The 26,810-nt window shown below is 43.7% G+C and overlaps 1 protein-coding gene across 10 annotated transcripts in view; it reads left to right on the top strand.

Annotated features, from left to right (window-relative positions):
* Positions 1-26,810, top strand: part of RBFOX1 (RNA binding fox-1 homolog 1) — a 2,042,166-nt gene that overhangs the window by 473,410 nt on the left and 1,541,946 nt on the right. For all 10 annotated transcript variants that reach the window (XM_032843801.1, XM_032843800.1, XM_032843795.1 and 7 more), the window contains one exon: positions 13,036-13,068. In XM_032843801.1, coding sequence (XP_032699692.1) covers positions 13,036-13,068 — 33 coding nt within the window. The remainder of the gene's footprint in view (positions 1-13,035; positions 13,069-26,810) is intronic.

Below are 26,810 nucleotides of genomic sequence, written 5' to 3'. Positions count from 1 at the left end.
CTTCCTGACCTTCCAGAAGCAATCAGTCCATGTGTCCAAACCTTTGCCCACGCTGTCCATGCTGCTTAGGATGCCTGCCCTCCTTGCCTTACATTTCGCTCCCAAGAGGCGGAACTGAGATCTAATACTTGTGTAGCTGGGTATTGGAGTGTTCTTAGGAGTGCTCTTTAGCTGAAACTGAGTCTCAGCCTCAGCCTGAGCCCACAGGGAGTTCTGGAGTGTGAGTAGCACCACAGAGTTTCCACATCTTGGAGCAAGTGAAACACATTTTTACACCATGGTACCAGTCATTGACTTCAGGCTGCCCTGGGGAGAGAGGGGTCAGAGCATACCCTCTCTGGCATCTTTGGGTAAAGTGTGAGTCTCCAGAGAAGGTGGAAACTGTAAGCTCTTGGCAGCTAACATTCACTTTCTCATCCAGTGCACTTCTACCCATCTCTTTTTTTTTCCCCCGAGATTTTATCTGTTTGAGAGAGAGAGAGAGCGAGAGAGAGAGCGAGTGAGCATGAACAGGGGTGAGGGGCAGAGGAAGGGGGAGAAGCAGACTACCCCTTGAGCCGGGAACCCAGTACAGGGCTCCATCCCAGGACCCTGAGATCATGACCTGAGCCAAAGGCAGATGCTTTACCAATTGAGCTACCCAGCTGTTGCCACTTCTACCCATCCTTGAAGACCTAACTCTATGCCACTTCTTTTGAAGACCCTTTTCTCTCTTACTTATATTCTGACCTTACTCTCTCGGGATCCAAGAGATGTTTCACTAGGGGCACCTTGGTTATAGTACTTACCATACTGTAAGATAATTTATGCTTACAGATGAGACTTGTCTAAACAAAAGAGACCTCTTATATGGAGAGGGAGGACAGCCAATGAGGTGTGAGCTGAATGAGGGCAGTTCAGGGAGGGAGTGGGCACACTGAAGTGAAAGATGCAGCCTCAGATTCAGATTTCAGCCTCATCTTGTGTTCTGTGTCCTGGAGTAGGGCAACTCTATAATTGTCCGGCTTGGCATGGGAATTGCCTGGGTATGGCCAGGAGGAATTACGAAATGTCAAGAAATTGCGCAGTTAAGTTTCCCAAAAGATTGGGGGTGTGAGTAAAGCCTGGTAAATGTGCTGGACCTCTAGCCTGGGGTGGGGCCCACCCTAACCCTTGCTTCCCTGGGTTTGGCAGGAAGGATCCCCTTTCAGCCTGAGTCAGACCCCGGGGCTGACCACCTAATGTAATCATTGACTGCACACCTATGCCTGACAACACAAAGCCTGCCTTGGTGGTCTTCACTGATGATGATGTGCCTCCTCTGTAACAACCAGAACCCCTCTTAGGTGGGTAGAAGAGACTTTGGAGGAGCCCTCAGAAAAGGGAGCCCAGGAGTCTGAGTTTGGTCCAGCTTAATAGAGAACAGAGATGAGAAATCATGGGGGTGGACAGCAGAGAGAAGGATGGCATTCTGGCTAAGGATGCTGGGTTTCAAATTCTGGCTTCGAAGCTGTATTGGGATAGCACCAGCCCCTGTTAAAAAAAACAACCCCCCCCCCCCAATTTCAGTCCTTTAACACAGCACAGTTTATTTTTTTGCTTCCTTAGCACTACAGTGCAGCTGTCCCTGCTCCTCTAACAGCCCTCCACAAGGTGATTCGGGGATCTAGGCTTTTTCCATCTTACAGCATTCCCCTCCTCTTAGTCCTCAGAAGGCCCCAGAAATATTTAGAAATGCCTGGGGAAATATTCATAAATGTATTCAGAAATGCCTGGAGAGAGGTGCACCTGCCTCGTAAGCTTCTTGGTCTGGAAGTGACTTGCATCTCTATTTGTCTCATTTCATTGGTGAGAACTAGTCACATAGCACTACCTAGATGCAAGTGAGCCTGGGAAATGTAGTCCCTGACTGGGCAGCCATTTCCTATTGGCAACTCTATGTGATGGAAGGAGAAGCATGAATCTTGGTGGATATTTAGTCATTTCTATCATTTATTAACAGGGAGGTCTAGTGGTCCTGGCCACTCTCCTACCTACCTCTAGGTGACCTTTTTGTGTTGTAATTGTCATGACTCTGTTCTACTGTTCTGTGGTCCAATAAGAGGGAATTTGTTAGAATGGGGCTCTCAGAATCTGTAGGAAAGGAGGAGAGGTTGGAAAGAAGCAAGAATCAAACTAGTTCTGGAGTTCCGGGAAGTAGGAATATTCTCACAGCAGAACTTGTCTGGACAGAACCCTATCATTATGGGATAAATATACCCCAACCATTTGTTTCTCCCTCATGTCACTGATTCAGAAGATCTCAGGAGAGAGAGAGAGAGTTCTTGGACATGTGTATATCCCCGTTGTCCTGGGGAGATTAAAAAGAGGCATCCAGCTTTGCATCAACCCTATCTGCTCATCAGAGTCATCTGAAGAGCTCTATGAATACCTATCCCCGGTCCTCTCCCCACATCAATGAAATCTGGATGCTTGGGGCCAGATCCTGGACAGCAGCTTTCTGACCATCTCTCTGTGACTCCAAAGTGCAGCCAGTAATAAGAATCATGGGATCTGCCCTTTCAGTGTCTGACATGCAAAAAGGGCCACTTCAGTTCACCTCCTCACTGAGACCACCTCCTCACTGAGACCACACAAAAATGAGGGAGAGTTGATTTTCTTGGAATGGAAATGGAGATGTTTTTAAAGATTTTATTTATTTATTTGAGAGAGAGAGAGAGATCGTGAGAGAGAGCAAGCACAACCAGGGCCTGGGGAGAGGGAGAAGCAGGCTCCCCACCCTGAGTAGGGACCCCAGGACAGGGTTTGATCCCAGGACCCTGGGATCATGACCTGAGCCAAAGGCAGATGCTTAACTGACTGAGCCACTTCGGCACCCCAGAAATTGAGATGTTCTTAAGAGATGAGATGCTAGGCAACCAAAAATGATAAGTGTTCATATATCCAGAATGTGCCTTGGGGTATGACTTGTGCCCTGCAGTCCCCTCCCCACATCCAAACATTCAAGGTCAGTGCATGTTTTCCCCAGCCTCTGCCTCTATTCTTGTCCAGGCATTATGCCTGGTCACCTCTCCCAAGGACATGCAGAGGCAAGAGTTAGGGCTTTTTAACCTGAGGGAAAGCATCTCCAATTATGGGATTCCAGGCACCATGACCATGAAGAAAGGAGATACTGGAGGTAGGGAGGGGGTGGGAGGGGTGGCGGGTGAGGAGTCCAGAGATGTTTCCATAGCAATTCGAATTTTACCATAAGGGCTTTGGAAGGAAGGGCTATTACAGCTAGGGCACCCCCTGTGCTCCTCTCCATCTGTGGCTGATGGGTAAGAAGGGAAAGGAACGGATTTGGAGTCAGGCCAACCTGAGCTCACATTCCTATCCTGACTCTTAATTGCTACGTTGTCTGGAAAAGTTTCCTGACTTATCTGTGCTGTCTGGGAGTTAGTTCCCGTGGCATTGGTACAAGGGTGATAATAGCCCCTACCTGGCAGAGTTGATGATTGAATGATGGAGCGTAAACAAAATTCACAGCACAGTGCCTTATACGCGAAGTGTGCAAAACCAATGTTAGATCCCTTTTCTCTTTGCTTTGTGCCATTTGGAATCACTCAGACCAGCTTTGCTCTCGATCACTAGTCTGTGGGGAGGATATTATTAGGAAAATGGGAAAAAAATTTGAAAGGATTGGCAGGAACTAGATGGTGTCTAAAAGCTTTCTGTCCATTTTTTTTTTTTAAACTTAGAAAACGTGGAAAAGAGAGAGAAGAAAATGAAATATCCAATTTTACCTCCTAAGGAAAACCACCACTAATTATTTTTGGTATTTTTGCCACATTTCTCCTATTCATGTTTTAACATAATTGAAATCCTATAGTGTATGGTATTTATATTGTTTTTTTTTTCTTAATATATAAGCATTTTCCTGTGTTATTTTAAACCTTGCTTAACCCTCACTTTAATAGAAATAATAGTTCTCCATGAAAAGGGGATGACTCTGTGAGCTGAAGTCAGTCCCCTGTTTTGGGGCAAGTAGGTAGTTTCCATTACAAAAATGTTAGAAAGCATCCTTTTGTGCCACAGACATTTGGTATATCTCCAGTATGTCCTCAGGAGAGATTCCCAGGAGGAGAGCTACTGAGTCAAAGAAAAAGGTTTTAAAAAATCTTTGTCTACATTTCCAGATTTCTGATCTAAATTTGAATACAGACCTATCTTAGCTTTTTATAACTCTGCAGCCTGATCTTAAAAAGCAACAGGGGCTCTCTGGAAGGACACATACATGGCGGTAACTTTTCCCAAATGTTATGGGATCTGGTGAGAATGGGCTCAGGAAGCCCTAGCATCTCCATCCTCACACCAGCCCAGCCTCCTGTCTGCCTCATAATTAAGCTTCAGATAATGTTTATAATCTCTTGGTGTTTTCTGGCACGTGTCAGGGTGACTGATGGGCTCGTCACAGCTCAGACACCCATCATCCCTGCGCTGTAACTACTTTAACCTTCCTAATACACCAACTTCAAGGGCAGACCAAGGACAGGGATTTGTCAGCCCCTTTCTGCTCAGCCTCCCCACCACAGGCGGCTTTTCCTTTCCTTTCTCCGCTCTGCATCCTCTTGCTCCTCTCAGAATCATCCACAAGCTAGACCTAAGGCAGTTGTTCAACACCATAAGTAAAACTATTCTTAGGTTACAAGCTGCCAGAATTTTGAAGCAAGTGCGTGTAAATATTTCATTTCTGACAGTGAGAGTTATTAAGAGAAACCTTGTGCATTTTCTAGAAGAATTTTAAGAGACGTTTATTCATTGGACGTGTCTGGAGCCTATAGAATTTGGTTGGGGGGTGTTGAATATCATCTGTGAATGGGTTCTTTCCTTTTTTACACTCATATTTATAAATCTGGGCTGAGTTCTGGTGGTTGAAACCAAGTCCTGGGCTAGAGTGGAGGAGAGGGATGGTGGGGAGAGAGGCAGCTGCCTGCTTTAAAAAATACCCCTTTGGGTGGTCTGTTCACCGGCTGTTCCATTAAGTGCAGTGGGGCTTAAAATACCAGGTGTTGGGACTACTGCTGTTACAGTTACTACACCAAACTCACGGGAACGACAGCCGTCTGATCTCCATCTCCAGCTCCATACCAGACATTCCCATGAATCCATGCCAAAAAGACAGTGAGATAGATTTTTGTGTGTTTTCTAAGTGAGGAAACTGAGGCACAGAGAAGTGAAGTAGCTTTCCCTTCGCCATGCACACAGCTTGTAAGTGGTAGAGCAAGTATTTACAAAGCCCAGGGATTTCTGATTCCAGAGCAACCCATATACATTTTACCAGCTGGAAATCAAACCGAGCTCCCTGAACATCATCACTTGACAGTAAATCTGGAGTATCGCATGTAGAGATCCACAAAGAACAGCACAGTGCACGTGGTTCTGTGAAAGGAAAGATTAATTCACCATTTAACTCTGTGCCAGGGACCGCGTCAAGCACTTTTGAATATTTTTTGTTTAAACGTGTTTTCCATTTTGTAAGCATACAATTACAGGTTCGGAAAAGAGACCTACCTTTTGTTGTGATTGTCGATTGCTGTGATCAAAGTACCCCAAAACCCAGTGGCACAAAACAGCAGCCGTTTATTATAGCTCAGGATTTTGTGAGTCAGGAATCTGGACATAACACTGACTGAGGTTTCTTGGTGGCATTCAGCTGCCGGACGGACAGCCTGAGGGTCCAAGATGGCTTTTCTTAGTGAATGGCGCACTGGCCAGGGAGGCTGGAAGTTTGGGCTCAGCTGGAGCTCTCTATCAAAGTGTATCAATGTAGCCTCTTCCTGGTGGTCTCAGTGTAGTGGAACCTCTGATGTAGCAGATGAGGGCACTCAGAGAGGGTCCCCACAGACAATAGTAGCAGCCACCAGTCTTTTAAGGCTGGCCCGGAACTGAAACAGTATCCCTTCTGCTGTAATCTGTTGGTCAGGATAGTTTTAGAGACCACTCAGATTCATGGATTGAGAACACAGACCCCCACCTCTCAGGGGAAGAAGTACCCTAGAACGTGTGGCCAATTTCAGTCACTACAGTGCCCAAGATGACATATTTAGAAAGTGGTAAAAGCAGGTTTTGAACCCAGAACCTGACTCCACAACCATGCTTAGCGTCCCTTGTCTCCAAAGAATTCAACTATTGCAGGTAGGACATTGCAGGGAGAGGTGCCAGTGTTTACTGTTTAAGAGGTAACATGGAACCAACACCCCAGAGGAGTAGTGGGGAGAGAAGCATTTCCCTGTTCTCAGTTTACAGGGAAGTGAAATCTCTCAGATGAGGAAAGTGACCTCAAAGCCATTTAGCTGCTGAGTGACAAGAATCCCATTTGTCTTATTCCACAACCCAAGCACGTTTCTGCTTTATTATTCTTTGATGGTAGCCCTTGAAGGTATTCTGTGTACACCAGTGAAAACAACCCAGAGATTCCATCAGTTCAAGGAAGAGTTGACTCAATATGGTAAAGAATTCACAACCCGTCGCTGACCCCTTCGGTCAAGGTGACTAAAATGTTTTCTGTTATCCCAGAATAGATCATTAGGATCATAACTGAATACAAAGGAGTGCTGAATATCTCTTCCACTTGAAAGAGGGCCAAACACAAGGGCTCAGATACCTCCTCAGGGCTCTGTCAGAGGGACAAGCCAGCTCGGTGATAGATACAGAAGCAGAAGATCAGAGGATTCGGGGAGAGAGGAGAATTATCAGTGTGAGCCTGAAGAAAAACTGAACTCGGAAGGGATCTCTTGTAGATCTTGAGGAGCCAGCAATAAGAGGACTCCGTCTGCTCCTGCAGAGTCTTTGCTGATGGTCCCTTTCTGGTTATTTGAGTTGAGGAGAAAACAGAGAGTGGGTATGAAGGAAGGGAACAGTTTCAGTCCCAGCCTTGCTCTTGCAAACTGACCAGTGAGTCTTCTCTATGTCAAGAGGGATACCACAGGAGAGGCTGTGGAGAAAGGGGAACCCTCTTACACTGTTGGTGGGAATGCAGGTTGGTATAGCCACTTCGGAAGACAGTGTGGCGTTTCCTCAAAAAGTTAAAAATAGGGCTACCCTACAACCCAGCAATTGCACTACTGGGTATTTACCACAAAGATACAGTCGTAGTGAAAAGAAGGGCCACATGCACCCCAATCTTCCTAGCAGCAATGCCCACAATAGTCAAACTGTGGGAAGAGATGAGATGTCCTTCAACAGACAGATGGATAAAGAAGATGTGGTCCATATACGCAATGGAATGTTACTCAGTCATCAGAAAGGATGAATACCCAACTTTTGCATCAACATTGATGGAACTGGAGATTATGCTGAGTGAAATAAGTTAAGCATAGAAAGTCAATTATCATATGGTTTCACTTATTTGTGGAACATAAGGAATAGATAGCATGGAGGACATTTGAGAAGGAAGGAAAAAATGAAGGGAGGGAAATCAGAGGGGGAGATGAACCATGAGATACTAGGGACTCTGGGAAAGGGTTTTAGAGGGGAAGGGGTGAGGAGGATGGGTTAGCCTGGTGATGGGTATTAAGGAGGGTACATATTACATGGAGCACTGGGTATGATATGCAGACAGTGAGTCATGGAACACTACCTCAAAAACTAATGATGGAATGTATGGTGATTAACATAATAAAAACATAATAATAAGAAGAAAGAGGATACCACAGAAGAGCTGGATTTGAGCCATCTGGCTTGTGCACCCAAGAGGACCAGCTGAAGAGTGAGGGGACCTCAGGACCAAGAGATTGTGAGTTATACTGACTGAATCAATCACTAGGAGAAATTGGAAGAGGTTGGATAGAAATGGATTTTCTATCAGGGAATCATGCAGAGGGGTCTTAGGCAAGGCAGTGCTGCAGTGAAGAGATGTGGCCAGGCCTGCTAGCTCTGCTCTCTAAAACCATCTTCTCCTCTTTGAATTATAGCTTGACCATATGTACAAACACCCTTGCCATTATATGTGGCCACATGACTGAGCTCTAGCCAGTAGAATATAAGCTGAAATTCATGACATTTTTCTGGGTCTGGTTCATAAAGACAACCATAGTGTTCATCCATGTGTTCTCCTCCTGGCTGGCTAGCATGAAGATGACCATGGTGACCTTGGAAGCCACATATTAAAGATGGCAGAGACTCTTTCAGCCTGGATCCCTCAATGATCATGTGGAGGAGAGCTGTCCTCTAATGTGTTCTTCCACCTAGGACTGTTACGTGGGCAAGAAATGAATACCCACTGTGTCAAGTCATGACACATTTGGTTGCTGCAGCTTCAATGTTCCTGGCAAATATAGGAGGGCTATATCCACAGGCTTCCCAAAATTCACCTGTAACCCATGTAGGTATCTAGAATCATAGAGACCTGGGTTCATTTCACTGCTTTACCAGAGAAGTAATTTAGGCTCTTTAATCCTTATCTAGATCCATTTAAAGTGAGCTCTACCAGTAAAATGAACTAATAAATTATTTTGTGTCCTTAGAGTGTTTTGAGTTGTTTCTATCCCATATTACCAAAAAAGGCCTATCTACCACTACACCTGCAAAATTAAGAGTGGTACCCCAAAATGTTCAGCACAGGAGATTGAATAGTTTGGAGCAACAGAGCCCCAGATTGTATTTGGGCATCTCAGATTCTGGCCCTTAGGAGACTAAGTGGGTATGCCTGAGTGGTGATCTTCCCTCTATCAATCAACTCAGTCCTTATCTATTAACCTGTGGGAAGTCCCAGGAGAAAATCCATATCTCCGTTGTGTAGGCGTAGTCCCTGCATGGGTTTTGAAGGCAGTTTTGAAGTCGGATCTGTGTTCAAACCCTGCCTCTGACACTCTATAGTGCGGAAAGGAACTTAACATTCCAACCTCAGCTTCCCTATCTGCAAATGTGGCAGGAGATCCAGCTCCTAGAGTTGAGGTGAGGATCTCAAGGTAATCATGTACATCAAGTTTCGAGCAGGAGCGAGGAGGAAACCCTTAATGTTGCCCTTTGCAATTTCAAACACATGTAGAGAAATGGAAGAAGAGGAAGGAAATGATTAAAGGGATGGGAAATGGCTGGAACAAAGCTTTAAGGAGTGTCCTGCCGGGAGTTTCCGGCATCCCTTCTGTGCCCTATGCTGGTGCACAGAATGGCTCACCTCAAAGATGGCTCTAATCATATCAGCCCCTGCTGGAAACCCTCTGATGGCTGCTGCTGCTAAGATAAAAGCCAAATGCCTTAGCCTGGCACCTGCAGCCCCTACAGAAACCTCATTGATTCAGCTGGCCTCTGCAGTCTGTTCTAGGTGCCCAACATACCACAGTGGATCATAGATGGGCCTTGAGCTCTGTGGGTGCCACATTCCTGAATAAGGCCTGAGCTGTATGTGTTAGAAATGAATCTAACAGAATCAAAACTATAAAATCAACCCCCAATGCAGTATTTAGAGCTTCTAGTAACTTTCACTATTTGCTTTTCCTATATTTATCTAATATGTGGAGTTATAAATCCAAGTATGATTTACCTCCAGTTGGCCACAAGCCCCACCACTCCCTATCATGACCCTATGACCCAGCTTCTACTCTGTCATATGAGTGGGTGAGAGAGTTGTGTATAGTTTACTCTTCAATGAGGAAAAGAAACCCAGCACTTCTCTAAAGTCTCTTATTAATATTGAAGCACCAAAGCTTTATTTTTATCCTATTTATGTTCAGTTTGACAAATAATGCATGGATACATTCTTAATGAAAAAATTTCAAGCAATTTAGCAAAAGAAAGTTCCCCACAACTTTCTTCAACCCATCAATTCTCACTCAAGTTCCATTTTCCTCCTTAGAGGTAGACCTTTTGTTAGCTTGATGAGTGCCCTCCTGGACATTTTTCAGACATACATCTATGTGTGTGCAGAGAGGGAAAGAGGACTGTGTAATGCATATAGACCTAAGAGTTATTTCTTTTTTTAGAGATTGGTACAATTTTGTGTGTCCTTTTCTTCATCTTTTCTTTTTGATTTATCCTATGTGTTATAGTCTTTTCATGTCAGAACACTATGAAAAACATTATATTCTAACTATGTATAATATTTCATAATACAGATATATCATAATTAGTTTGGCTTAGAGGATCATAAATTTGGAGTCCAACAGCCACATAGGTATTTTGTTTGGGCAGAACCATATCTAGCTATTTTATCTTTTTTTTTTAAATTTTTAAAGATTCTATGTATTTATTTGAAAGAGAGAGAATGAGAGAGAGAATGTGTGAGGAGAAAGGGTCAGAGGGGACTTCAGGATCATGACCTGTGCTCAGGGCAGTCGCTTAACCAACTGAGTCACCCAGGTGCCCAATCTAGCTTTTTGAAATGCAAATAGCTTTAGGTAGAGTATGCAATCTCTAATTTCCACACAGGCCCCTCCATTCCCTATTATTTTACAGGCAGCCCACTTTAAACATTTTCATTACTTCCCTGGCCCCTATGGGTATTGGTGTGTTCAAACTCAGTATTTTAGCCATTCTTTTACTTGTGGATGTTTAAAGTTTTTTAGAAATGTATTGTTCTTGTGAACAATGCTGCACTGCATAGCCATATCTATGCCTCTTTCTGTGTGTGTCATCTCTCTAAGATATATGTAAGAATTGGGTTGGCACGAAGTAAGTGCGGAGTCACAAAAGTTAGAAGTTAGGAGAGACACACAGAATTAGGAGACACACACTCAGATTGTGCAGTAGAGAAAAATCCAAGTAGGTTGAGAACCATCTTGCCCTTGTGCTCAGTGAAGCAGGGAGAGGCATACTGTGTACGACCTGCAGCTGCTGGGTATTGTGCTGCCCTTCCATCTTCCCACTGGTTTTCAGCAGGGAGATGTGTATGTGTACAAGTGCACAAACATGCACGTGTGCACACACACACGTAAGATTGTGTAGCCCAGGCATCTGTGGTAAATTGCTTGGGAATCGGGTTTTCTCCTGGCCCCAGGTCTAGTAGGGCTCCAGAGCAGAGAGCAATAGCTGATATTCATCACACCTTGGAGTGTTTCTTCAGGGCTGGCCCCTGGATTCATGGTTTGGCAAGCCTCAGGCCATGGCTAATGGACTCTCCTGGCTGAGGTCAGTTTGAAGGCTGGCCTCCTGTTGAGGAGGGTAATGATGCGTGAAGCTGCCCAGTGGGCAGCAAGCTCTGTCTGAATTACTTCTGGGGCTAATGCTTAGGTGAGGGTTGGTCTCATACCTTGAGGTGAGCGTGGGAGAGGTTCTTCTGGGAGCTGGGCCAGCATGAGCTACAGGGACTGGTTAGCTAACTCAGAAAGACACAGATTCCTAAGCACTTTGCTGGAGTCACAACAGTGAGCTGGTATCGATCCATATCGTAGTCAGTGTGGGCTGCCTTAACAAAATATCCTAGCCAGGGTGGATTAAACAACAGAAATTTATTTGTCATAGTTCTGAAGACCGGAAGTCCAAGGTCAAGGTGCCAGCAGGGTTGGTGTCTGGTGAAGCTTGTCTCCTTGAGTTACAGATGGCCTCCTTTGTGTTCTATCCTCATGTACCCTTTCCTTGGTGCATAAGGTGGAGGGAGAGATGAAGCAAACGGAAAATATCTCTTTGACGTCTCTTCTGATAAAGACAGTGACCCCACCATGCGTAGCCCACCTTCATTACCTCATCTAAACTGAATTACTTCCCAAAGACCCCGTCCCAAAATTTCATCCCTTGGGGGTTAGAGCGTCATAAATTTTAAGGTGACACAGCAGTCTGGTAGGAAAATATGACTGAGGTTGCCCAAGTCAATCTTGGATGTAAGAATGGCAGTTGCAAGACAGAATGTTATCAGGAAAAAAAAAAAAGTCTTATCTGCCTCAGTGCATATTTTGAATGTATATGAATGATGACGTGTGGTGTCTAAGTAAAACACTTTTTTTCCTTAACCTACTGAGCCACCCAGGTGTCCCAAAATCTTTTTTTTTTCTTTTCTGTTACATAAACTAACCCATTTATTATAGGCTAGTAGTGTTTCGAGTGGTCTTTCAACTGGTCTTTCAACTCTTTCCGTCCTCTGATGGGGGACTTTATTGTGACAGCAGATGTGGTGTTGTAGGTCCAGGTACTGCCTGCTATGCTTTTCGTGTAGGAAACACAGTGCCAGATCCCCACAGCTTGTCTTTTTGTCTTGGTTTTGCCACAGAAGGAACCACTGAAACTTGGCATGCTGGCTTATTTCAATGTCTTCTTGAATATTTTCCTGAGGGAAGCACCGTTATGGGTCCTGTATTTACCGATGATTCCTTCTTTCTGTGTATAGCCATGTTGATGCAAACTAGGTATGAGCCCAGAGAGAGAAAATGGGCTGTGGGTAGGAGCCATAAAGTCTGTATGATGTTATCTTGGGCTTTAATTTAATTTCCCTACTTAATAATGTTCTGGGCTTGGAAGAATTAACTTTTCTAAACCCCATGTTCTCCTCTATGAAACGGGAATAATAAAAGTTATTCTGGGGTTTAAATGAGACAGTAAGTGTAAAGTTGGCACAATGCCTGGCACAACGCTTTGTTTCACAATGTTTTGAGGCATTTTGAACACAGAAAGCTACAGTTGCTGTAGTTTGTTGTTATACCTTCCACTAACACTGACTCGAAACTTTAAGGGGGAAAAAAAACCCTCAAAAATGTCTTCAATGCCTTTGCTTTTTCAGTGTTCATTTAATCATTATCAGTGCACGGGCATTGCACACAGCCCTCCCCCTTTTTTTTTTCCTGGCAAGATGGTTATAATGTGTTGAAAATATTAATTATCTTCTTCACCTTCTACACAGGCCTGGAAAAAACAAATCTTGTTGCTGTGCTTGGTAGAAGAAAAAGTATCTCTGTTTGCATGTGTGTGTCTGTCTGTCTATCTTTCTGTGCATCTGTGTGTGTGTATGTGTCTGTGTGTGTGTTGCACTCATTGTCCCCTTGGGCCATAACAAATTATTGATGCCAGTTCCTTTAGAAAGACAATTAATCCAATTACCTTCTTGTTGAATCAATACTAATGTCTTTTTTTTCCTTTAACTTTCAGGTTTTGACGAGCCTGGCTACCAGCAAAGCTGAGGTAGGAAATGTGGTTTTGCTGTCTCTTTGGAGGATATTTTGACGTGGTTTCCTTCTGTCATGCAGTGAAATGGGTGTCCTCGTTGTGATCTGCTCTGTGCAGTGTCCTGGTGGTTTGCATAGGACATCGTTAGTTGGCTGGTTTCGTCCTGCTGTTTGGGGCTGATGATCAGGTGCACACTGAGTAGCCTGGTAAAGGTGGTTGGTGGTTTCAAAGCCAGATGTCCTGTTTGCTTCTGTCCTGGTGACTTCAAACTCTGTCAGTATATATATACATTATGATTCCAACTTCACTAAGATAAGATACTAAGCAGTGAGACCTCCATCTGTTTTATGCCCTTCTTCCATCTCCTCCGTCCTCTTCCTTACCCTCCTTGTCCTCTGGGGCATGAAGAGAACTGTGGCTGAGGCTGGTTAAGGATAAAAAAGACATGGGTCAGAGGTCATTAGCAAGGTGACCATCATTGGGAATTGTATGTTATGTTCTTTAATGAATATTTACAAAATATTTCCAGTGTCATGGGGGAGTTGCAGTCCCAATCCCAAGTTATTATGTGGATAGAACAAGAAACATGAACTCTGGACTCAAGAGCCTGGGTTCGTTGCGGCATTGTGCATCACTGTCACTGCCGAGACTCACTTTCCTCCTGTGCCCAGTGAGGATAATGACATCTCCTTCGGCTCTATCACACAGGTGTGGAGGCAGATTCTGGCAGGTCTCTACAAAATATAAGGGGACAACATTATTCAAGGGTGGAAACTCCAGTTGAGTGTCTATATCCTTGGATATGATGGCTTGGTGTGCAAAAGTTTTCCAGGAACTTTGATGCATTACTAGTGTAAATGTTACTTTGAAATGCCTAGTGAGGCAAGAATTTGGGAAGCAGATCAATGGGAAGGGGAAGGGGGTGGAAAGCAGAAGGATGGGGTAGAGTGAAAAAGCCACTAAATTCACTTGCTTCCCATGATCTTGTGACCAGTGACTTGAGGTAGTCATGTATCTCCCCAAATTTAATTTCCTCATTTTCAGAATGAGAATGACAATGCAGATCACATGAAGTTGTTGAGAGAATTAAAATGGCAATGGCAGTGTTTACTCTTCTAGTCTGCTGTAACTAGAATACCAGTTTTCATGTATTCATCATGAATACCCCATTTACTATGTAGGGCTCTACATATACCATCTTATTTTTTTATTTTTAAAGATTTTATTTATTTATTTGACAGACCGAGATCACAAGTAGGCAGAGAGGCAGGCAGAGAGATGGGGGGGAGCAGGCTTCCTGCTGAGCAGAGAGCCTGATGCAGGGCTTGATCCCAGGACCCTGGGATCATGACCCAAGCTAAAGGCAGAGGCTTTAACCCACTGAGCCACTCAGGCACCCCCATGTACCATCTTATAAAAATCCTCACAAAGGGGCGCCTGGGTGGATCAGTGGGTTAAAGCCTCTGCCTTCGGCTCAGGTCATGATCTCAGGGTCCTGAGATCGAGCCCCACATCGGACTCTCTGCTCAGCGGGGAGCCTGCTTCCTCTTCTCTTTCTGCCTGCCTCTCTGCTTACTTGTGATCTCTCTCTGTCAAATAAATAAATCTTTAAAAAAATCCTTACAGAAATGTTGTGATATATACACAGTTATAATCCTCCTTTTCAGAAGAATAAACTGAGCCTCAGAAAGACTCAGTAACTTTCCTAGAGCCATTCAACTAGTGAATGATGAAGCCAGGTTTCAAGGTAGGGTGCAAAGTATTGGCTCTTAACTGCCATGCCATGTGTCTTCTTTCAGGCTGCTATAAGAACATCACATAGACTGAATAGTTTAAAAAATAGAAACTTATTTCTCACAGTTAGGAAGGTTGGGAAATCCAGGGTCAAGGCTCTGGCAGATCTGATATCTGGTGAGGACTCTTTCTGGTTTGCAAGATAGCCATCTTCTCCTTGTATCCTTGTGTGGCAAGAGAGCAGAGAGAGGACAAGCTCTTCTTTCTTTGCTTATAAGGGCACAAACCCCATTCATGAGGGCTTCACCCTCATAATCTAATCACAAAGGCCCCACCTCCTACTACCATTACATTGGAGGTTAGGATTTTAACCTGTGAATTTTGGGAGGACACAAGCCTAAAAGTCCACAACATCACATGAAAACCTGGTGCATAGTGGGTGTTCAGTAAATGTTAGCCCTGCCCCTCCTTAAGGGCCAGTCCAGCTTTCTGGATCATACCTGAATGTATCTCAGGCCTCTGAGGTCAGCACCATGGACAGTTACCTGTTCCCTGTGATCTCCCATCTTTCTGCTTTTCCCCCTAGATAGTCTCACATTTGTGTCACAGTTGGCAATTTAAAACAAACAACAAGAAGAACACCTTTACATATGTTGCCCCTTTTCAATTTCACAGAAATCACATATGGGAGGATATTATTACTGCCATTTTCAGATTTAAAAATGGAGTTTTAGAGGATTGGAATGCTGTAAATATTGGTGAAATGTTTAATGATCTGGTAATTGCACACCCTGTGTGCCCAACAGAACTGAATGCTTATGTCCACCAAAGAGTGTACCCAGGAGTTTTCACAGAAACTTGATCACAGGCAAACCAAACATCCACGAATGAGATTACAGTTTAATAAACTATGGTATAGCTATGCAATGAATACAAGAGAGCAATCAAAAAGAATTATGTATAGGGCGCCTGGGTGGCTCAGTGGTTTAAGCCTCTGCCTTCGACTCAGGTCAGGATCTCAGGGTCCTGGGATCGAGTCCCACATTGGGCTCTCTGCTCGGTGGGGAGCCTGCTGCTGCTTCTCTCTCTGCCTGCCTCTCTGCCTACTTGTGATCTCTGTCAAATAAATAAATAAAATCTTAAAAAAAAAGATTTATGGGGGCTCCTGGGTGGCTCAGTTGGTTAAGCGACTGCCTTCAACTCAGGTCACGATCCTGGAACCCTGGGATCAAGTCCCACATCTGGCTCCCAGCTCCATGAGGAGTCTACTTCTCCCTCTGACCCTCTCCTCTGTCATTCTCTCTCTCACTCTCTATCAAATAAATAAATAAAATTTTAAAATAAATAAAATAAAAAATTAAAAAAAAAGAATTATGTATAGATATACGAAACAGCCCTTATGAATATCAGAAACATAATGTTGAGTGAAAAAAAAAATCAGAATAGAAGAATGCCCTCTGATTTTACTAGCCTGTATTTAAAACCAGCACTCATCTCTGGTGATTAAGGAAACAATTATGATTACCTCTGGGAGGTACTGATTGGGTGGGGGGCACAAGAAAACTTACTGGAGATGAAAATACACTACAGCATCACCTGGGTATGATCACACAGGTAACCAGCACATGTAACATTTATGGAGCACTGTACTTAAAGTGTGTGCACCTCAGAGTACAAAATTTGTATATCAACAGGAGGAGAGGGAGGAAGATGGGAGAAGAAAAGGAAAGAAAATGCAAACATTCAAAATATAAAACAAGATAATGAAAAAGAAAGGATGATCAGGTCGGGGAAGTAGTATGAAAGTATAGGAATGCTCAAGATATAGACAAAACTGTAGATCAAAAATAGCCTCAATTGATTCCCTCATCCATTCCTTTCTTTCTTCATTTTCATTCTGGACTCCTATTTCCCAGATGGAGCAGGTTTAAAAAAAAAAAACAACAACAAAAACTTTTTCTTTCTCCTAACCATTGTTTCTGAGGCTCAATTGTCATTGCTGCAGCCAGATCATATTTTTTTGCGCTACTGCAGGGAGGTAACCTTTTATTAATTGAATTTCTAATGGCAATTCATCAAAGCAAGCGATCACCATTATTTAATGCGTGATCCATATTCATGGCGTGTTCTGTTAGGTAAATAATAGTGGCTCCGGGAAAGTGCTTCTGTGAGGTCCTTTTCCTTCTCAAATGACTTTCTTTTTTCCTGAGTACAGACAAACGATTGTAATTTCAGAAGAACAAACCCCACCTGTGGAGGAGTCATTGGTTACAGGGAGGACAAGAAGAATTACAAACCCACAGAATCAGTGAGAATGAATGGTTTTGCCAGTTCCCTTTCTCTCTACAGATTGACAGTGAATATGTGAATAACGTTTGCTAAATCTGGACTTTGAAAACATGACAGCAAGCTGTTTGTGCCAATAATTTTTCATGGCATATGCCACCCCTCCCCGCACCACACACAGTTTTAATAAGATGGCACATGGACTATTGAGAAATGTTAAAACCCTGCAGAGGAAAGAGCTTTATCTTGTGACCAAATTCTGCCCAGCAATGTTTATGACAGCTGAAGAATTTATCTTAAATTCCCTCTGCTAGCCGCAAAGCACATGGCCCTTTGTCTCCGAGCAGCCTGTAAGAACCAAACTAAGATGTCACATACATAATATAACAGATAAATGGCCCAATTTCCATGTCCACATGATGAATGGAATGCAAGTTCAGCACACACATATTTGCACATTAATTGGCCCTGCATGGTTCCATTTTGTTCCTAAGTTGCTACTGTATGTCTCGTGGACTCCTTCCCCTTCAGAATCATTAAGCTTGTTTTATCGCACAAATGCATACACATTTCCCCCCTATTTATCGTCACGCAGCTTGCCCTGCTGAGAGAGAACCAAGTAACCTGGGCATAGCCATTGGATTGCAAATGCCTGCATCTGAGTTCTCTCCACCACCAACTGCACATTAACACAGAGATCTGAGACCCAGCCCCACAGTTGGTTATGCTGACAGCCAAACAAAGGAGGTTGCAGGCGAGGATGTTTGAAAAAAAATCATTTCTTTTCAGTTAGCAGTTGGTTTCTTGCCTCACCTTAATGATTTCCTGTTGATAGTTTAATGGCAATATAAACCCAGCGGAGGGCCTCAATTTTGATAAATTGGCCTGCTCCTATTTCATGGCAAAGGAATCGGACTGAGATTGATTGATACTATAGTTTTGCCATTCCAAATAATTGCAATGGCAAACAGTGCAGGTGGTAAAGCTCAGGGGCCTTCAGGAAATGTAGGTAGGATCTCCCTCCCACTAATCCCTTTTTCTTTCCAGAAGGAAACTTTATTCTGGGCCAAGGAATCACTTATTTTCCCTGTCTCAACCCTGAGTCTCAGGGCTTCAGAACCCTGTAAGCACTCTGACCCATGTGGAGAGAAACCAGCGCTTCTGGAAAAGGACTGAGTTTCTTTGGCTGTTGGCGAAAGACCAGTCCTGGCCATTTCAGGTCACCTGAGAAGCCAAAATATTTTAAAAGGAAAAGTTGAGCTATTGCACAAGGAGGATTACAGTGGAAAGAACATGAGCTTTGGAGTCTAACAGATGACATATGAACCATGAGTTCACATCTTACAAGTCATATGCCTGCAGGGAAGTCACTTAAGCCTCTCACCATTGAAATGGCAATAATGAAACCACCCCAAATATTGGTTTGAATTTTAGAATTTGATAATCTTTATGCAATACCTAAGATAGTACCTGGCACAAAATAGGTGTTCAGCAATTATTATTTTATCCCTTCATGCATCCCCTGTCTTTTATCTATTGTGTAAAGCATGACAGTGTGTAAATAGCCTCATTAGAAATTTATTTTGAGGCCTCTAGCTTTGAAAACTTGCTGTGAAGATTTTGCACCATGCCAACCCAGATCCTAGCCAAGCTGGAGTTTACTTATATGGCTTAATTCACATTGGAGTTAATGTTCCCCTTTTCTCTACCCAGGACAAGATCCACTTGAAGATTAGCAACACTTTCCAGTGGACACTCGTGGCCTTGTCTGATTTTGCCCAATCACATTTTGATAGTCTTCCCTGTCCTTGAAACCAGCTTAAAAGAATATTTTAAAAAGTGCCTGGCCTTAATTCAAGAGCCCAGAATTCTCATTTGGAGATATGGCTGGCATGTTTTTAATTTGATGACTAGTTAAGTGACAGCTGTTATATCCTAGGTACAGCTCTAGACCCTGGGAAACACATAGAACTTTGACGCAAAATCAGACCTGCAAAGAACACATGGTCCAGTGTGGGGTTGGGTGGGTTATATCTAATAAATGCTGTGATATCCATTGTTTTGTGAGTACCAGGGTATTCATAAGAGTGAAGCTCTGTGCATAAGCTGGAGGCCATATTTGGGAAGCTTTGAATTTCAGTTCAAATGTGAGTGAGCCTAGATAGGAGTGGCGTACCTGTGGAGGCTTCCCAGGGGAATAATATAAAGGCTGGAGGCTTGCAAAGTAAGTTCGATCATCATCCAGTAGAAAAAGGAGGACATGAGCAAAGGTACAGATGGGAAAGGGTTTACATGTTCTGGGAATAAGCATTAAAAGGGGGGTGTGGGAGCAGTAAAGGAGAGTGGAAATGATTGCAGTGAATATGGAGAAACCAGAGCCAAGTATCCTCATGTAAGGCAAAGAGGAAGAGGTTACAAGGAAGAGGTGAGGTACTGAGTGATTCACTGGGGGTTAGGAGAGTGAGCACTGGTTTGATGGCACTCGATTTGGCAGGTCTACAATCATTAAGGTTCTCAATAACAGCCTTCTCAATGTAGGCAGTTGAAGCAGAAGTTAGATTTGGTGGCTTATGGAGTAAATGGAAAGAGAAGACCCATAAGCATAGTATAGACGAGCCCATCAAGGCCCAAACGGTTGAGCCCAGCGAATGACGGTCTCCAACTTGAAGGAATTTTGAAGATGACAGAGCCTCGGGTGTGTTATAGGCCTGGAGGACAGGCCTCAGAGGATATGAGGAGAAAATTCGAGCACAGGTGGGGTTTACTCACTGAAGGTGACCAGAGTATCCCTGAGGGTGCTTGGCTCACCATTGTGTCACCAGGCCTCAGCACCTGTGCCAGAGAACTATGGCATTAACTGGACTGAGAAAGGGCATTTTTCCTCTGTGACATTGAGAAATAAAGGATGGAGAGTAAGTGTGGATAAATTTGAAGGAGAAGGAAGAGGAATTGAAAGAGGTTATGCCTGGCAGCTTTCATTTTCCTAGTGAATAGCAGAGGGAAATTTACGTGCCGAGAATAGGGGAGCAGAGGTAGAATTGGGGGTTGAAGAGGGAAATAAGCAGAAGGAGGGAACGCACTGGTGAGAGGCTGATTGATCAGGGAGATGCGTCTAGCAAACCAACATGTGTGAGCACCAGAGCAGGAATATGAGCAGGAGCCTACCAGCAGCAGTACTAAACGCTGTGGCTGTCACTCACCATGTGAGCTGAGTGCCACACACTGTGTTATTTTCATGACAGTCTTTAAAATGTGTGTCACTCTGCACATTCTACAGAGAAGGAAACCGACAACCCTGAGCCGTGGTGCAGGCTCACCAAACGTCCCCGAGCCAGTGTTTGAAACAGTGTGTCTCACTACCAACGCTGGGGCTTCTTCCACTGTGAACATTACCACTGTGAGGATGGGTGTGGAGTTCAAACCCCAGCTCCCTCTTTCTTATCTCTAGTCCCTGCCAGCAGCGAAACTCAGCAAAATTACTAAACCTTTGTGTGTCTCATTTGTCTCCTCCATAGAATGAAGACAATTAAAGAATGACCCTTATAGCTTTTTAGTGAAGGTGAAAAGGCATAAGGTATAGCATAAGGTATGGAAGCCAGTTAGCATATTACTTAGTGCATAAATAGCTCATAATATATGCCAGGCATTGTAGTTGTTGTTTTTATTAGTATTGTTGGGAATTCATTCTAAGTCACAATTGGAAATAGCGGAGAAGCCAGCTAGAACCAGTTTCTAGCCTCTAACCAGCATCAGTCCTGAAGCCTTCCAAAAACACCTTACATACTCCATGGACATTAACTAATGGTCCCTCAAAAAGGTGAGCAATTAAAAAATTCTCTTTTCATTGCTTCTATTAGGGAAGAAAACGGTTTTCTGTGAGTTTTTACACATGAGTTAGAAGCATCTCAGCATTTATACTGTGCAGTAGGGTTAATGAGAAAAGTAAGCAAAGGGAGGGGGGACCAAACTTTTAGTTAGCATCTGACTGAATGCCAGGCATTCTATAAATCACTTTACATACCTTCTCTTATTAACCCCTATAAGAGCCCTTTGAAGTAAGTACGATTATTTTTCCTATTTTATAGATGAGCAAACTGAGGCTCAAAGTGGTTAATTGAATGAGTAACAGAGGTAGCAGGAGGGGGATCAGGAATCACATCCATGACTGTTAGACTCCAAAGCCAGCTGAGGGGATAAGAAGGGGAAGCCAGGAGTCACCTCCCATCTCTCTAGGGCAAAGCCTGGGCCTTTCAAGTCTTGAGAGAAATATCTAGTCTCTCCCCTTCTGAATTTTCTCTTCCTCTAAGCTTTCCCAGCCACAGCTCAACCAATCTAGTTGACTCTCTGTTTTAAGATTTTGTGAGTGCTCTGTGATCACAAAACCCATTCCCACACCATGAATTATTTCCTACAGTTTTGACACCATTTATTTCCATGGCATTATACATTCCAGTCTTCTGACTGTTTAAGATCAAAAGATGTGCTCTGGGCTCACATTTCACTCTCCCTCTCAGACACGATCCACCAAATTGGACTGAACAGTGGAGGCTTCAGCCTGTCATAGTCTGTAATGTTGCATAATTCCAAGGGCTCAGCATGTTTTATCAATGGTGAAGGAGAAATGGACTCACCCATGGTGGGAGGGCTTCTGTGGGGGACATGGGAGAAGTCTTGGAAATGACAGCTGAAAGGCAGTGTTGGGCTGTTCAGAAGCACTCCGGGGGTTGGGGAGTTCAGTTGGTTGAACTTGATTAAAACCAAGGCCAAGGGCAAAGGTTAATGAAGGGTCCGTGAAGAAGGATGAGGTCCATGTAGGAAACTGTGGGATTCTCCCCTTAGGAAATCAGGGAAATAATCCTTCTAGCAAGGGGCAAGGAGGAAGGGCTGTGGTTGTATCCAGGTGGGGCTCAGGGTGTCTGGAACTGAGCAGTCTATGTATGCTTAGGAGATGGACCTCTTTGGGGTCTATGCACTGACTAAACAGAATTAAAGAGCATCTACTATTCTGTAGCTATTCCTTTAAGTGACCATTCCTGGTCACTTAAAATGAATCAGACATTTTCCTGCTCTCAAGGAGCCTATAATCGAGTAAAATATGTCGATGCGTGAACAGATGTTTTTAGCCAAGTTCTAGAGTAGAGCAGGGCTCAAGGGAGAGAGTGAACACCGAGAGAGGATGATCAAGCCTCCTGAAATCTCAAGAGACTTCCAGAAGATGTGAGGCTTCCTTTACCTCTCACCCATGTGCCTGAGCTCTAAGATCAATAGGAGGTCTTGAAAACCTTATACCTGAATACCACACTCTATGGCGTATTTCAATAATTGGGAACAAGTCTGACAGGCAGCCAAGAGACTGCTTTGGGTTGTCTCTGTATGTGAATCAGGCACGAGAGAAGAGAGGGGAATTGGAAAATCATTCGGATGTGTGGATTGGCATGTAATAATGGGGCACTGAAAGTGAGTCCTGATGATGGTAGTGATGGTGGTGGTGGTCATGAGAGCAGCTAACATGTGTTGAGTGGTCACATTATGTTGGGTATAGTGCTAAGCATTTTTACATGGATTACCTTCCAAGAACCATGGGTGGATGAGTATTAATATAACCTTCATTTCATGGGTGAGAAAACCAAGACACAGAAGAGTCGATGGGATCCACCCAAGGCCATATGGCTAGTAGGCAGAATTAGTATTTGCTTCTAGGCAATTTGCCTTCCGAACCAGCAGCCCAGCGAAGATGGGAGAAGCAGGCTTGAAAACCCCCTTGGGTTAAAGTCTGCATTGCTCAGCACAAACCTCTCATGACAAATGATGCTCACACACTTTGGAGAAACTTCATGACTGTGTCTGATTCTCAGCACTAATGTAGCTTGACTTGGGGCTGATATCCCACTTATCTCACCAGAATGACAATTGGCGGGGTGGTGGGGGGGGAGAGTTACTGCTATTCTGGCTTCCTCTATTGAGTTATGAATAAATGATGATAGCTGTGAAATAGTGTGGTGTTTAGATCATTTCTGGTAAATTAAAAAAGTAAAAATTGAATAAAGTGGTAATCCATGCAGCCATTTAAATAAGAGGAGTGGAACAAAATTAGTAAACTCTTTTAGTGTCTTTCTGGCCTTGTCATTCTAATGTAATTAGTTTGCAAAAATATTAATTAATACTCAAACAGCTGACACATTTTACATGTTGATTTTAAATGTGTTAATTATGTTTTATACTTTGCCCTATTACTGTCCTCAGCAGCAGCATAGATGGGAATTCAGGTCCTACAGCCCCCTCCTTCTTATAGACTGGCAGTCATGAAGATATTGAGAGCCCTTTGCAATGCTCAGAGCTACTCATACCTTGGGAGAGGAGAGAGAATGCTGTCTAGAAACAGCACGTTAGTGGTTTCAACGAATGTGGTTGCTGACTGCAAACACAGTATCTCAAGAAGACTTCTTGAGTTCCCGTGAGTAGATGCTACGCTGGGTCGGCAGGGTTTTCTGATAGTTAACTTGAAGCTAGAGAGAGTGACTGCTGAGCGTCTTTCCTTGGGTTACATTCAGTCTTCAGACTAGATTCTGCCCGGATCTTGCACATGAATTGCAAATGGAGTCTTCTGAGACTCCAGTCTCAGAAGAAGGTGCTGAATTCTAGGTGTGTCTCATGGTAGATTTAGCCATTGCCACGACTGGGGGATGTCGTCCGTTGCTGTGTGGTTTTCTTAGTTAAAGACCAGGCAGGAGAGTTTAGGCTAGGCTGAAGTAACAAGTGAAAGGGGTCAAGTTTCAATGACTTACCCAACAGAGGTTTCTTTTTCACCCATGCTGCATGTGCAGTGAGCGTTGGGTGACTCCCTACGGAGTGATCAAACAGCACAAGCTGCTTCTATCTGTGGGTGCATCGTGTCAACACACACCTTGGCCATAGGTATGGCAGGGAGCAAAAGAGAACACGGAATCTCTCTTGCATTTTTCATTGTCTCAGTGCAGAAATTATATACGTCACTTCCACCCACCGTCTGCCAGCTTAACCTTGTTCCATGGCACCCACTGCAAGGGGTCTGGGAAATGTGAGGGGCACACACGTATGCCATGAGAATTAAATACCTGCCACGGTGTGATAATGATGATGATAATCATCTCTATTGTCATCCCAACCATTGTGCTTCACCAAGCCCTACACTATGGCTACCTGCCAGACACCTGTTCTGTGTTTTGCAGTTTCTCTCAAATCACTGTCTTTTTTTCCATCGTGAAGAAGGGGGGGCTCGGAGGGGTGAAACATACACATTTACAGTCACACACTCAGTGAGGGTCCAGCCGGGATTCCACTCAAAATCTGACAGCAGAGCCCTCAGTGGTCTCTGCCTCCCGAAGTTTTTGGCAACTGCCCCGTGTGGCCTTCTAGGAGGAGGAACCGGGAGCAGCAGTCAGGACACCCATGTGGAATCAGGATAAGGGTCTGTTAAGTTTCTAAGGCATGAGGTGATTGCTGGCTCAAGTTCATATGGAACCTATAACTTTCAGCCCATAGATTCACATTCTTTATCACATTTGACTCTTAGAGAAACCCTATGGACCATTTGCGAAGAACGTGATTAGCTCCTGTTTAATGACACAGTGACAGAGGGCCCAGGAGGATACTCGCCAGAAGACACTTGGGTAGTCAGGTCCCTGGAGTCCCGAACTTGTCTCTGTGTGAATGGTACTGAGGGTCCTGAAGACCCTAGACTAGAGACCTGTTCTCTAGGGCATGTGGGGACAGCTGTGGGCCTCTTTGCAGATTAAAGTCTTAAAATACTTAATATAAAATACTTAAGATCACTAAGGTAAGCAAATATATTGAAGTACATTTACTAAAATAATGGGATCTAGTAAAATTGTTGTTTTCTTTATAACACATTAAATAACAAGCAAGCCTGGTAATTACTGTAATTTGGAAATAGCAGTAAGCATTATGGTGTTTTGAGCTATCTGTGACAATTATAATGTAAAGTGACTAAAAAATCTGTTATTTCTGTTGGTGACAAAGTCACAGGTACTGGTATTACTACTGTGATTTGTTGCTTTCATTTATAATTCAGGGGAATGCTAGGTTACTGTGAGACAGTGGTGGAAATTTAGTTTTATTTTTCGGATCCAAGTTCATGGACCCACTGGGGTCCATCTAGGGAACCCCCTTAGAGGTCTGTTCATCCTTAGCTCTGGATTAGGATGGCCCAAAGTCCTATTTTGGAAAAGGTAAAGTTTGTGGTACACCCATCTGCTTATTCTCTCCCACTTTTTGTCATTGTCATCCACGACCTGGTGCCTGGTCTTGACCCTCAGATCCTTCTGTGGCATTTAAGAGGAGGATTGGAGTCTATTAAAGGCTCATATTTTTTTCGATACTAGGCACTATGGTAAGACTTCATGCCTATTATTTTACTTAATTCTGGTATTCTATTGTTACACATATTTTACAGAAAATAATAATGATGTTTAACATTTATGAATACTGCTAGGCACCAGGCAGTCTTTTAAGTGCACTTTATATATTAAAATAACAGTAATTACTATAATAGCAATGGTAGCAGATTAGACTTACAGAGCACTCCCTGAATGCTGGGCTTATTTTGTTCTAATTTAACTTAAATCATTCCCCACCACATTCCCATCAAGTGAGGTAGAGTATTAGTTGTTCCCATTTTACAGAATGGGAAGTAGGGGTAGAGAGGTTTAAAAACTTGCCCAAAGTCACATAACTATGGGGTGAAGCCTTAAATCCAGACTTTCCAATTTCATAGTCTGTGAGGTTAGCTAACAAGTTCCACTGCCTTGGTTTTAACTTCATTAAATGCTCCTCAGAGCAATTCTAGAGGTGGATGTTATATTTGCCCCATTTCATAGATCAGGCAGTTGAGGAACAGAGAGGTTAAGAAACTTACCTCAGAGTCCGTTTCATTCAGCTCAAAGATCGAACAAGAGAGTTTGCAGATGACAGTCCGGGGAATTTTACCGGTTAGGACTATTAGAAAAGTCGGACATTACTTCTGCCCTCCTTCCATCGGTCAGAACGCGGTCACATGGTCCCACTGAACTGCAAAGGAGGCAGGCGAATGTAGCTGTGAACCCCAGGGCGGCTGCGGGGGCAGGTCGAGAAATGGGTTTTGGTGAACTTGGAGCTGTCTCTACCACAGGCACTAAGCAGAGCTCTGTCTCATGGTGAGACTCCGTCCACGCCAGAAGCAGGATTAGGGTGATGCATCTGGGGTCCCTAACCGATGCCTGATCCACAGTCCCCCTGTGGTGCCTGGACTCAAACTTTAGCCTGCCTCCTCTGCGGCACTGAGTGCCAGTGCTGTTCCCGAGGTGGCTGGAAAGTTGAATTTGACACAAATGCATTACTGCAAATCAGAGAACGTGAAAAATCTCGTGCTGTGGGGATTTGGTCTCTGGGTCTATTTTTAAAAGCCACGAAGAGTCTGCAAATGAAGTATTGTCAAATAGAAAACAGATGAAAATGTATAGTAGTTTATTACTATACATTTAAATGAACATTTCAAATGTAGTCTTTGTTGTTGTTGTTGTTGTTGTTGTTAAGAAAATGGTTGTTGACTTTTCCCCCCTTTAGTTTGGTTTGCATTTTTAATTTGAATGATTCAGCCCCTGCCTGAAGATCTTCTGCTCACAGCCCCCACATGTAGCCAGTTTACTGGCACATGATTAGGCCCCCAGGGCAGGTGAGAGAAATGGATATTTCAATCCTGT

The sequence above is a fragment of the Lontra canadensis genome, unplaced genomic scaffold (genome assembly GCF_010015895.1).
Source record: "Lontra canadensis isolate GAN:19392208 unplaced genomic scaffold, GSC_riverotter_1.0 scaffold143, whole genome shotgun sequence".
NCBI classification, from domain to species: Eukaryota; Metazoa; Chordata; class Mammalia; order Carnivora; family Mustelidae; genus Lontra; species Lontra canadensis.
Note: the sequence above shows the minus strand (reverse complement) of the source record. Positions and strands in the feature narration are given on the sequence as shown.